This window comes from Solanum dulcamara, chromosome 11 (assembly GCF_947179165.1).
Source record: "Solanum dulcamara chromosome 11, daSolDulc1.2, whole genome shotgun sequence".
NCBI lineage: Eukaryota > Viridiplantae > Streptophyta > Magnoliopsida > Solanales > Solanaceae > Solanum > Solanum dulcamara.
The window spans coordinates 55,731,427-55,743,094 of record NC_077247.1 but is presented as its reverse complement, the minus strand read 5'-3'; the positions used below and the strand labels follow the sequence as shown (position 1 = coordinate 55,743,094).

The 11,668-nt window shown below is 36.9% G+C and overlaps 3 protein-coding genes across 3 annotated transcripts; 2 read left to right on the top strand and 1 right to left on the bottom strand.

Moving 5' to 3' along the window:
- Positions 1-5,542, top strand: LOC129873370 (probable fructokinase-6, chloroplastic). The gene is made up of 7 exons (XM_055948454.1): positions 1-533; positions 643-854; positions 2,319-2,531; positions 3,063-3,260; positions 3,400-3,537; positions 4,229-4,345; positions 5,163-5,542. Exons 1-7 carry the CDS (start codon positions 377-379, stop codon positions 5,295-5,297), a joined length of 1,170 nt encoding a protein of 389 aa, XP_055804429.1. The 5' UTR covers positions 1-376; the 3' UTR covers positions 5,298-5,542.
- A 92-nt stretch (positions 5,543-5,634) lies between these two features.
- On the top strand, positions 5,635-6,686 carry LOC129873371 (polcalcin Nic t 1). Its single transcript, XM_055948455.1, has one exon. The coding sequence runs from the start codon at positions 6,295-6,297 to the stop codon at positions 6,547-6,549; it is 255 nt and encodes an 84-aa protein (XP_055804430.1). The 5' UTR covers positions 5,635-6,294; the 3' UTR covers positions 6,550-6,686.
- A 1,169-nt stretch (positions 6,687-7,855) lies between these two features.
- LOC129874694 (probable serine/threonine-protein kinase PBL7) lies at positions 7,856-11,223 on the bottom strand. Its single transcript, XM_055950017.1, has 6 exons — positions 10,244-11,223; positions 9,768-10,025; positions 9,495-9,670; positions 9,326-9,405; positions 9,066-9,213; positions 7,856-8,414 (listed from the first exon to the last, which is right to left on the bottom strand). Exons 1-6 carry the CDS (start codon positions 10,659-10,661, stop codon positions 8,082-8,084), a joined length of 1,413 nt encoding a protein of 470 aa, XP_055805992.1. The 5' UTR covers positions 10,662-11,223; the 3' UTR covers positions 7,856-8,081.
- Between the last annotated feature and the right edge of the window lie 445 nt (positions 11,224-11,668).

Below are 11,668 nucleotides of genomic sequence, written 5' to 3'. Positions count from 1 at the left end.
AATTGGCATGAAATAAATCCATGTCACTAATAAACGAGTGGGTAAATCATAAATTTTGTCTGACAACTGACAAGTGACAATGATAACTAGAGGTCGTCGTCGGCTAGTCTTTGGGCCATTGCCAGCTTCTGCTTTAGCCAATTTCCACTCATTGCTTTCTCCGCTGCCACTATTTGAAGAACTGCTTCAATTCTTCCGAAAATTAGGGTTTATTGTCTCAAAATTACAAGTTTCTAACGACTGCTCCAACGCCTCACCTCGTAATTTCCGTTTTGGTTGCTGAAATCTAACGCCGGATGTAACTGTATTAGGTCTCAATTTTGAAATTCACAGATCAGTCCCTCTGTTTTTCTAGTATCCTTTAAAAACCTCATAAATGGCTCTTCATGCTACTGCTTTCTCCTTCAGTGGAGTTTCTACTTCTTGTCAATCTTCCAGAAGATATTTGCTTTCAGTTTTTCCTGCTCCTACAAGATGCACTGTGAAAGCAGCTTCCCAGTATCCGCCAATCTTTCCTCGATGCAAACTTCAAGGTGTTCATCTTTTAAGTTTAGACTGGATTTATATATGTTTCTAGATAATTTAGTGAATTTGCTTCATACTTTTTTGTATTTATACTTTCTTCAACTATATTTACTTAAGGAAGAGCATTGTCAAGTGATAATGGGCCACTGGAGAAGGATGAATCTTCCCTTGTTGTGTGCTTTGGAGAAATGCTCATTGATTTTGTTCCGACTACAAGTGGGTTGTCATTGGCTGAGGCACCTGCATTTAAAAAGGCTCCTGGTGGTGCACCAGCTAATGTTGCTGTTGGCATTTCCCGTCTTGGTGGTTCATCAGCTTTCATTGGGAAGGTATAATAGAACATATTCTTTCTGAACTCAATGTGCTTAATGTAGGTTTGAATAACTATAACAGTAGATAAGTTTACACAATTCAACAAGTGTATAGGCAGTTAGCTTCTCAATCAAGTATGTATGATCTTCAAGTTGGGCTACTTATCCTTGACTATTAGGACCAATTCCAGGCTGTTGGAGGAGGTAACTCTTAGTTATTATTTAGTTGCCTCTATTCAAAATATATGGCAGTGTCTGGTTCCCTGAACTTGTTTCAAGTCTTCAAGTGACATTAGAAACTCCAAGACTATTCACATCGTTAGAACTATCAATCTTTTATGCATGGTTGAAATTTTGTTATATCTGAATAGAAATCTGCCACTTGCTGCAGAAACATTAATTGCTCTAAAGTATCCCTTGTACCATGGTGATCCGGCATCTAATGCGATGCGCTTGTCAAATACCTTTTTCTTTGGCATACTAATTAGTAATTACAATGCTGATATCATATTCCTTAGTCTATAGCGTTGACGAAGAATAGTTTTGCTCTCATCCGAGACTCACTATTCCAAACTAATGCATTCAAATTAGGAAACTCATCTTAATATGCAGACCCTCGGAGAATTTTATCCTTAGTCTAATGAAAACACAAGATACCCTCATCAAAAGGGCCTGAAATCCCCTCTAGAAGGACCGTCAACGTACGCTTACGCAAAATGATCCTTCTAACCCCGATCCTTAGAACTAATTGTCAGCGGTTGCTCGACCAAAGCCGGTCAAAGACTCTATTATATGCCTGATATTGCCAGAAGACCGATGAGGCTTACCAAAAGTGAAGTACAGTAGAGCGCATATTAAGAATACGGTCGGAGACCTAAGAAATGGGGTACCCGAACCCTGTCCTATCATCTGTATAATGGAGTTCGTCGTTTATTGACGGATTTTTCGGGATTTTTCTTTCATTCCCCTAGAGTTCCGAAGTGATTCTCAGATTTCAAAAAACGAAGTGAACGTATGATGCTCGACTTTATAGATAGAGCGGCTCCACCTGTTATCTCCTTCTACGACATGCTGTTGTCGTCGCCATATTCCATATGTCACTTAGTCATCTCTACCTCGTTGCGGGTCAATATCATTCCCCTTCGCATCCTGCCTCTGAGGGAACACACCGTCCTCATCTGTCAAGCACAGCCTCTCCCCTGTCGTCCATCCTCCTTCTGCCCTTAGGTTTTTTGATAATTTGATTGACTGTTGAAGAATCATATAACCCACAAAGTTGACTCGTTCAAATATTTCCTTTGCTGAGTTGTGAAAACTAATTAGAAAAAACATGTGAAAATGAAAACAACCTATCAAAAAGAATATGTGAAGATGGGTAATCAAAAAAAATATGTGAAGATTATATAAATTAGAAAAACAAAGGCCTTTTCAAATTTATTTAGCATTTTATGGTATGTACTTATAACTTTTGATCACAAGCAGGTTGGTGAAGACGAATTTGGTTACATGCTTGCTGATATTTTGAAGGAGAACAACGTCAACAGTGATGGTATGCGCTTTGATCCAGGTGCTCGTACTGCTTTAGCATTTGTAACACTGAGAAAGGATGGAGAACGTGAATTTATGTTCTATCGTAACCCGAGTGCTGATATGTTGCTTCAAGAGGATGAACTTGATTTAGAGTTGATCAGGAAGGTACATAAGGTTCTTTTATCCTCGAGATATAAGTATTTCAAAGTTTCATTAGAGCAAACAAATAATGTTGGACAAGAAGAGCTAAAAATAGGACCATAATATGAAAACTGAAATTGGTTTTGGTTCTTACATGAGATGCCTCCAGTCATAAGACCTTATTTGTTCATCCTCTTAGTTACTTCCACTACGAGTAAGCTATCTTATTTATATGACTATTGAATATATTAAAATCCTTATGCAGTTCATGATTTGGTTCTAAGAGTACCTTGCAATCCAGATCTTTAGATTTTTGAAGACCATCTTGTTTGAGGATGTGTGAGCATTTTGTATGCTTTCTGGAAAGCATGTTACTCTAGAAGTCCGCCAAACTTTAACAATATTGTTATACAATGTTGCTTTCCTTATTGGAACAGTTTAATCATGGATACTTTACATTTCTTCTGCTATTTCTGGTGTAGACTCTTACTAATAAGTTATATTTAGATAGTCCACTTGATTGTGATACCCAATGATTCCTCTACCTTATGACAGGCAAAAGTTTTTCATTACGGTTCCATAAGTCTGATTACAGAGCCATGCAAATCAGCCCATATTGCAGCTGCAAGAGCTGCGAAGGATGCTGGTGTGATCTTATCCTATGATCCCAATTTGAGGCTTCCATTGTGGCCATCCGCAGAAAGTGCTAGAGAAGGAATCCTTAGCATATGGGAAACTGCTGATATAATTAAGGTACTTGTTTGCAAATGTCCAAAGTAAAATCCCACTTGTTAATGACAATATTGTTAATCTTGCAAGACAGTCGGACTGGAAAGTCTGCACTTTCATTTGAAATGTTACCTCTGATGTTTCAGCTGGTTGTTATCACCAGATAAGTGAAGAAGAGATTTCATTTTTGACACAAGGAGAAGATCCTTATGATGATAATGTTGTTCGGAAGTTGTACCATCCAAACCTCAAATTACTCCTCGTCACAGAAGGTCCAGAAGGTTGCCGATATTACACCAAGGTGAGCTTCTAAGATGTGGTAAAACTCGTGTTATAAAAATTATTCAACTCTGCTGCATGCCTGTTTGTTCCTCTTACGCAAATTGCATAATTGCAACTGCATCCCACTCTACACAAATTAATGTGTTAAAGTAAATGATGTTTAAGCATAATTGCAACTGCATCCCAGTCAATCAAATTAATTTGCTTAAGCAAATGGCTGCTGTGCCTTTTTAACCAGTCAATCCCTAGCTGAACAAGTATATGATTATCTATATTAGAGTTGATTGGTTGTTGCTTGATAGTTTAATCTGGAATCAATATAGACTCATCAAAGAGGGCCTTGATGAATTGCTCTGTTATACTCGTCAAAATAATACTATTAATAATCCTTGCTCTCTGAAGTTTAAAGATTCTTTGTTCTGTTTCCTTTCGTGAATAATGATCAGGAAACAGTATGACTACTGTTTCTTCTATTTTGAAAAGCTCATTAAAGGTTGTCTGAGTCTTATCTGTCTCCTGCAAGCTTGTTCCTGCTCGAGTAGCCTATAAATAGCAATGGAAGAAGTTTAAAAATATTAGAATTCTGTGCATCTTTAGGTCAAACTTCTAGATCAATCACCAAGCTGATATGCGCATACCATGATATGCCAGTTATCCACTATATATGAAAGGAAAAAGTTTTCTGAAGTTGCTTGAATCATGAAAAACAGGATTTCAGTGGACGAGTTAAGGGTATAAAGGTGGATGCTGTGGACACCACTGGCGCTGGAGATGCTTTTGTAGCTGGAATATTGTCACAGCTAGCATCTGATGTCTCCCTGCTTCAGGTATCGCCTTTTGTATTGGATCGAATTATGTTCAGTAGTTGTAATGTTCCATTATCCTGGCATTCTGTTGGCTACTACTTTACATTTTTCATTGTATGTATGGTTTCTGATGTCATGTTAGCTAATGAGCAAAAAAAGGAAAATTAATACTGTTTCTTGTTTGTGCACTAGGTATGTATCTTCAGTATAAGTACATTAAAGGACCTATATGATTTACTTGTAGTGTGGGTATTTTACTGTGTCATTAAAACCTCTTATTCTAAGAATCTTTTGGAAACAGCCTCTCTACCTCCTCGAGGTAGTGGTAAGGTCTGCGTACACTCTGCCCTCCCCAGACCCCACTTAGTGGGATTTTACTGGATATGTTGTTGTTTTCATTAAAACCTCTTATAGTTATTACCCCACATGATTAAACTCACATATGCAACCCAGTGATATAAGGCAGCTGAAAAATCACAATTTGAACAACTGTCTTCTTTGATGAAAGCTAAGTCCACTACTAAAACTATGTAACATCCTTGTTCTTGCTGTAGCTACTTCTGAAACAAAAACTGATAGTACTGAACTAATTAATTTTATTCTCAATGTTGAAGAATGAAAAAGTCTCACGTCGGTGGTTAATGAGATGTGTGGTCTCCTTATATGGTCTTGGACAATCCTCCTCTCATGAGCTAGCTTTTGGGGTTGAGTTAGGTCCAAGATCCATTTCTTTACACTCAAACTTCAACCTGTCTTCCATTTGTTGTTGAGCTTTCTTTTGTACTTCAACTCGAAGCACAGACCTCTTTAACGCTAATTATGAATCTGAATTCTTTAGGATGAGGGCAAACTTCGAGATGCCCTTAGTTTTGCTAATGCTTGCGGTGCATTGACTGTGATGGAGAGAGGAGCAATTCCAGCTTTGCCAACAAGAGAAGTAGTGTTGAACACCTTGCTCAAGTCAGTTGCATAATATCATCCGACCTATTAATCTGTTGTCATTAAAATGCGCTTGCAACAGTTTTCCCATGTGTTCTCTTGCATAAATTCTTGTAGGAAAAGAATATTAAGCACGTGTATATCCACATTAGCCAAATAATCGGTAATAATTTCTGATAAATATGTGGAAGTTCATAACCCACATTATTAAGCACATGTATTTATTCAATATCAATGTTCAATTCTTGTGGCTAATGCATGGGTTGCTGATTCAGTTAACATTCATTTCATTCTCAATTTTAAATGTTCATGTCGGTCAACAGCGTTTGATTAGCATTGACAGTTTGAATATGAAAATGAATCGTCGATTTGACTACCAATTCCAAGTACATCAGACAGATCTAGTGGAGGAAATGGGTGAATATAGTCATTTATGAACCTGCTAAGTTTTCTCGTTTGTCTTTCCAGCTATCTTGTTTGTAAAAGTAAACGTCTCTTGGAAGATAGACATAAAACTAAACACAGATTTGTAAATCTAGGTTTTACCCTTTGTTTGCTGTTGTTTAGAAATGAGTGAACGCTACTAGCTTATCATATTTACTAGTATTGAATAATAAAATACGGATCACATTAAATTGTTACTAATATATGGGGATAACTTTCATATTTGGTAAAATTTTCGAGTATTTTTCCCTTTTCCCAACTGCACGCAATTTTGAGCTGTCCAAATGTTGTCAATGTCTATTTTGGGAGTAAACAGTTATTCCCTTCCACAAAGTGTAAACAGATTGGTTGTTGCAAAATTTTATCAAGACCATGAAACCTCAAGAAGTTTTTTCACAAAGACCGAGTCCTAAGGCTAAGGGTGGCCATACAAACTAATAGAAATACCTCTTTATAACCCAAATGCTAACTCATTTTGCGGATCTAATTGAGTTGCCAAAAACAAAACTCACAAAGAAGACCAACTTTGCCTACATTATCATAACCATCACAAACAAAACAAAAAAAGGCAAAGAAGAAACCAAAGAATGGCTGAAGATCCACAAGACGTAGCCGATCGCGAACTAGTCTTCAAGCGTTTTGATTTAAATGGTGATGGAAAAATTTCTTCAGCAGAACTTGGAGAGGCCTTGAAGATGCTAGGCTCTGTAACCTCTGAAGAAGTCCAGCATATGATGGCTGAACTTGACACTGATGGGGATGGCTTCATTTCTTTTGAAGAATTCGAAGAATTTGCTCGAGCCAATAGAGGTTTGATCAAGGATGTTGCTAAAGTATTCTAGCTTTCTTTGATGCACAAACTTTACCATTAGAAGTGGATTTAGGGTGGGTTTTGCGGGTTCAACTAAATTCATTGCTTTCAGCTTTCAACTCGAACTATGTATACGTATGCAAAAAATGTTTAAAATGTATACATATAATAAAATCATACTCATTCTGAATTCACTGACTCTAGCATCTAGTTTGATATGTATCACTTTCAAATACGTCTTGGCTTTTCTTTCGTTGCAAAAAAATCGTTAAAACTTAGTTAAACTGTAACGTCTTATTCCTTACATTATTGTTGAGGTGGATTGTATGTATATCTTTTCTTTTGGTTTATAAATTATTTGGTTGGTTCGAAGTTGTTTGATTTAAATAAAATTCATAAATTTATGTAGGCAACTAGGTTCAACAACATTGAACTATAAGTTTGTTTGCCTTGTATTATATTTTCATTATTTGGGGTCCTATGTGAGTGTTTTGGCTGTCATTATCTCAGCAATCTCAAATAATGTCAAGGTGACCTAATTTTTGCTAATGGTTGTACAGATTTCTGAACCTATCTATTCTTAAATACCTAACCTGAAACAGATTGATTTACTTTAGTTTTATAAATAAAGGTTAAACGTACCATCAATAGAGGGGGATTGGCACAAAGAGAGCACGTTGTCAATTTCCTATAAATTTAGAAATCAAGGAAGAGTTTATACAAGAAAGTTTATGAAGGTCCCATATATTTTAAACAAACAGAATTTACTATTAAAAAGTTCTAAATTTGGTGGCCTACTGTAGATTTTCATCAACTGCTCACATTAATTTAGCATAGAGAAATATGGTAACTGTTATTAGTTAGTTACAGGAAAGAGAGAGGTTTGAGTAACTACTAGTTATTAATTTGGAGTAAAAGTAAAGAAGTGAAAAATCTCAAAGCAAATGACACAAAAAGGCCTTTCTGTTTACTTTTTTTCTCACCAAACTACAAGCCAAAACAAGCAATGTTAGTCTGCGAGGGTTGTAGTGAAGTAGCAAGTTGACCGGACTTCTCGGGACATATTCAGATTTAGTCGAGCTCCGATGGGATACTGGACACCGGGTGATAGACCAAAAGAAAATAATCTTTAGCCTGCATAAGGTAAGCTAAAACAGTGTCCTACACCGGTGAGAGATATAAAGTACCAGGTTGAGGTAACTGGCGCAACCACCACGGTTATCCAATAAAATAAAAAATAAAAGGGAAGAAAAAGAACTAAACAAAGTGCATTTAGATAACCAGAGAAAGTTTGAACTCACAATGAAGGAAAGAAATAAGATCAAGCCAGAAAACAATTCACAAACTTCTTTATGTTATCTTACAAAATAGAACCTTCCATATTTCCCCACCAAAATCAGGGACAAATATATGCAAACAGCCTATTCTTCAATCAGACCACCACTTCTCTATCTACATGTTAAAGAGCTTATCAGTTGTCACCCTAAAATCTTAGAATGGAGTGAGGGAAGAAAGAACAAGTAGAGAAAAAATATGAAGCTAATCAAATTAATCGTTTTCATATCAACGACAATAAAAATCACCATCCTCAAAGTCAGGTACTCCTAACATTGCCAATGCTAAGTGACTATTCATTTCACTTTTTGTCCGCTGCAATTGGGGATCAATCACACAATTATTACTGGAAATAGACTTCTTCCTGGTCAAGGAATGAACTTTTGTGCCTCTCAATATAGCAATGATCTCATCCATGTTGGACCTTCGAGACTCTTCACTGTGTATACATGCAGCTGCTGCTTGAGTCATCCGAGCTATATGTTGTAGGTTCTTTTGAGGGAATTTGAGTTTCGGATCAAGAAGCTTTTCAAGAGCTCCTTGTTGCAGCAGTGGCTTTGCCTGAAAAGAACAGAGAAGATGACTATAATTTCCAAGTCTTGGTCAAAAAGAAAAATAAATGATCTAATTTATTAAGCAGTCCATCACGGTAATAGCACATAAGGACAGCAAATGGTCCCAATCTTGCCAAATTTTGATACTGAGAGTCCTACCATCATCATTGAGTTGAATCTGATTACTTCACATGTATATCACTCATGCATGAACGGGTCAAATTGAATGTCATTGTCTAATATATGTGTAGTGGTGTCAACTATCAGTATGATCTTTTACAAGCATAATTCTACGTCGTAATTGTGCATCCGAGAGCTTAAAGCCTTAAACAGTCAACAAACAAGGAACAAAGATCCTCTGTAGCAGTGACCATTTAGAACATAAAGATCTAAACATCAGCAAGTCTGAAAGATACTACTTAAAACCAAATAGAAGCAAGAAAATGGACTGGTCTGAATAGGTTGCACACAAACCATTGGCATACCAAAAAATTTCTCAATAGTAAAATTTATAATTATGCAGCAACTTTGGTAGAAGTCAAGCTGGATAATACGTATTCTTGCATTAATAATTACCAATCACTTTCGCCAGAATGATTTAAATATACAAAATAAGATAAGAAAAGACATCTCAGAATACATTAAAGCAAGAACCTACCCATAACACCAAGTTCTCTTCTCCTGGTCCTCTTTTTGCTTCAATTGGCTTCCTTCCTGTAAGCAACTCCAGGAGGACAACTCCAAAGGCATAAACATCAGTTTTGTCCGACACTTTACCATGCTGAAAATATTCAGGAGCTAAATACCTGCAGATGTAATTCAAAGAACTTAAATACAGGGATGTTTTTTACGGCCAAGCATCGTGAGGATCTCATTCATAATCAGCCTATTTAAGAGTTGACAAGATAGAAACTATACCCAAATGTTCCTTTAACTGTTTTACAAAGGAAAGGTACAGAAGGTGCAGGAGTCCATGTAGCTAAACCAAAGTCACACAACTGCATAAGACATAAGGATTGAACTACAGAATTGGCCAAAATAACACTAACCAACTTGTGCTGTTAAATATGAATGTTCCTTCCATTACCTTGGGTGTCTTCTTGGATGAGAGAAGAATGTTGGAGGGTTTGATGTCCCTGTGAACAACACACCTCTCAGTGCCATAATGCAAGTACCCGATTGAATCTGCAATGCCTACAGCCACCTTATACCGTGTAGACCATGGAAGTGCTGGACCACCTTTCACCCCCCTCTTCTTCTTATCTAAGAACGAAATTCTATATAAATTAGTCCCAAAGAAATTGTGTAAACTAAAATAATAATGACCTTATTGAGAACAAAAGCAAACCAAGTAGCTCACCATGTAAATACCGCTCTAAACTTCCACCAGATACATACTTGTATACCAAAAAGAATCCCTCCTCTGGATCAATACAAAAACCCACCAGAGGAACAATGTATGGGTTATGAAGAGAACTAGCAATCATCAATTCCCTACAAAATGCCTTTGGAGACTCCTTGTCTTCCCTGTCTAACCGCTTAATCGCAACAGTAGTCCTCATAAATCCCACTCTTCCTCTGAAAACATAGCTCAATGCTCCTCTTCCCAAAACTCTACCTACCCAATTCAAGAAAAGCAAATCATCACACGAATTTCTCTTTCAACAACAACATATCTAGTGTAATCGCACGGGTCTGGGAGGGTAGAGAGTAAGCACCTTACCCCTACCTTTTGGAGGTAGAGAGATTGTTTTCTATAGTCCTCGGATATGAATTTCTCTTTCAAACAGGGGAAAGTAAAAAAGTTTAAGAAATTAAACATAAACAATTGAATACCTTTAGAAAAATTACGAGTAGCAGAAGCAATCTCAGCATAGGTAAACCTAATTAAAGAATGAGTCACAGGAGAAATACTCCTCTCAAGTGATTGAATTTTCCTCCATTTTAGCTCTCTAGACAGGGGATCAGTTAACCCATTATCCAAATTCACCATTAAAACAGTAGCAGAAGAACATCTGTTGACATTCATAGACTCAAGCTCAACCTGAGAGCAAAAGCTGAACCTAAAAGAGGAATGAACCGAATGTGGCTCAGCATTAATCAACTCAGTACCACATGCTCCTGACTCAGCAAGCAACCAAGCCTTGTTATGCTCCAAACTGCTGACACCTTTGTCCTTCTCACCGTTATCCTCGCCGGAAGCTCGCCGGCGGCGGGTCGGGATAAAACAAGCCAACCCGAAATCCCAAATCATTCTGTGAATTAAAGACTTGATTTTTAACTCTTCATTGCCACAATGGTTATCAGTATCAGTGGCTAAAGCTTGAGTCTTTAAAGGGTATGAACTGTGAAGAGGCTCCACAGAGTTAGTATAACTACTTGGAAGAAACCCCAATTTGAGAGCGGATCTCGAAATGCAACACAGAAACCCACAAACCCAAAAATCAAGAAAAGGAAAGAATCAAGAAAAGTGAACAACTTTGCTTGTAGGGAAGGATAGAGTTACTTATACTCTCAGTTTATAGAAAAAAAGAGAGTGAGTATTGGCGAATAAAGAATCGAATATGTAATGAGAAATGTGGAAAAGTGTGAAGGGATTTTGATTATATGCTGGAAATGGAGACAGAGAGAAAGAGAAAGATGGTCCCTTCAACTAAAAAAAGACTGACCCAGTTTAATTGTTTAGTAGATGGAGTTAATGGCATTATTATACCAAGAATGAGAAAAATGTGAATTGAGATAAATGCAAGATTCTTGGTGTTAAGGATTAACAAGACAAACAGAAACCAACGATCAAAGATGTGGTGCGCGGATAGAGAAAGTTTTTTTCTTAATCAAATTTTTTATGTTTGAATTTTGAATATGAAAAAATTCCCCTCTAACGGTCTTATGCAGTGTAAATTCAAATTAATTGAATTTCAATGAGAATACATAAAATCGAATTGGATTACTAAATAAAAAAAAAAGCAGAAACCACGAAAAGATGCTTCTTTCTGGGTAGGATTTAGGAAGGATCTTATCTTTTGTTGGGGATTTTGGATAAGTTTAAAGACAAAAGTAGGAACAGATATATTAGGTAGTTTTAGAGGGATATAATAAGGTGTAAATATGTGAGAGAAAAGGGCGAGTTGAGGGTTAATATGGTGTTGGTAATTGGAATGTTAATTAATAGTGCAACAATTAAGTAGGAAAATGAGATAAGATGATGGGATGTATTAGTAGTTTGGTGACCTTCTCATCCCCCAACAACTTTCACCTTTC

Coding starts and splice junctions, on each gene's coding strand:
- LOC129873371 (XM_055948455.1), top strand. CDS start 6,295: ATGGCTGAAGATCCACAAGACGTAGCCGATCGCGAACTAGTCTTCAAG.
- LOC129873370 (XM_055948454.1), top strand. CDS start 377: ATGGCTCTTCATGCTACTGCTTTCTCCTTCAGTGGAGTTTCTACTTCT. Junction 534..642: donor TCCTCGATGCAAACTTCAAG/GTGTTCATCTTT, acceptor TATTTACTTAAG/GAAGAGCATTGTCAAGTGAT. Junction 855..2,318: donor CATCAGCTTTCATTGGGAAG/GTATAATAGAAC, acceptor GATCACAAGCAG/GTTGGTGAAGACGAATTTGG.
- LOC129874694 (XM_055950017.1), bottom strand. CDS start 10,661: ATGATTTGGGATTTCGGGTTGGCTTGTTTTATCCCGACCCGCCGCCGG. Junction 9,671..9,767: donor TTTAGAGCGGTATTTACATG/GTGAGCTACTTG, acceptor TTTCGTTCTTAG/ATAAGAAGAAGAGGGGGGTG. Junction 8,415..9,065: donor AAGAGAACTTGGTGTTATGG/GTAGGTTCTTGC, acceptor TGTTCTTTTCAG/GCAAAGCCACTGCTGCAACA.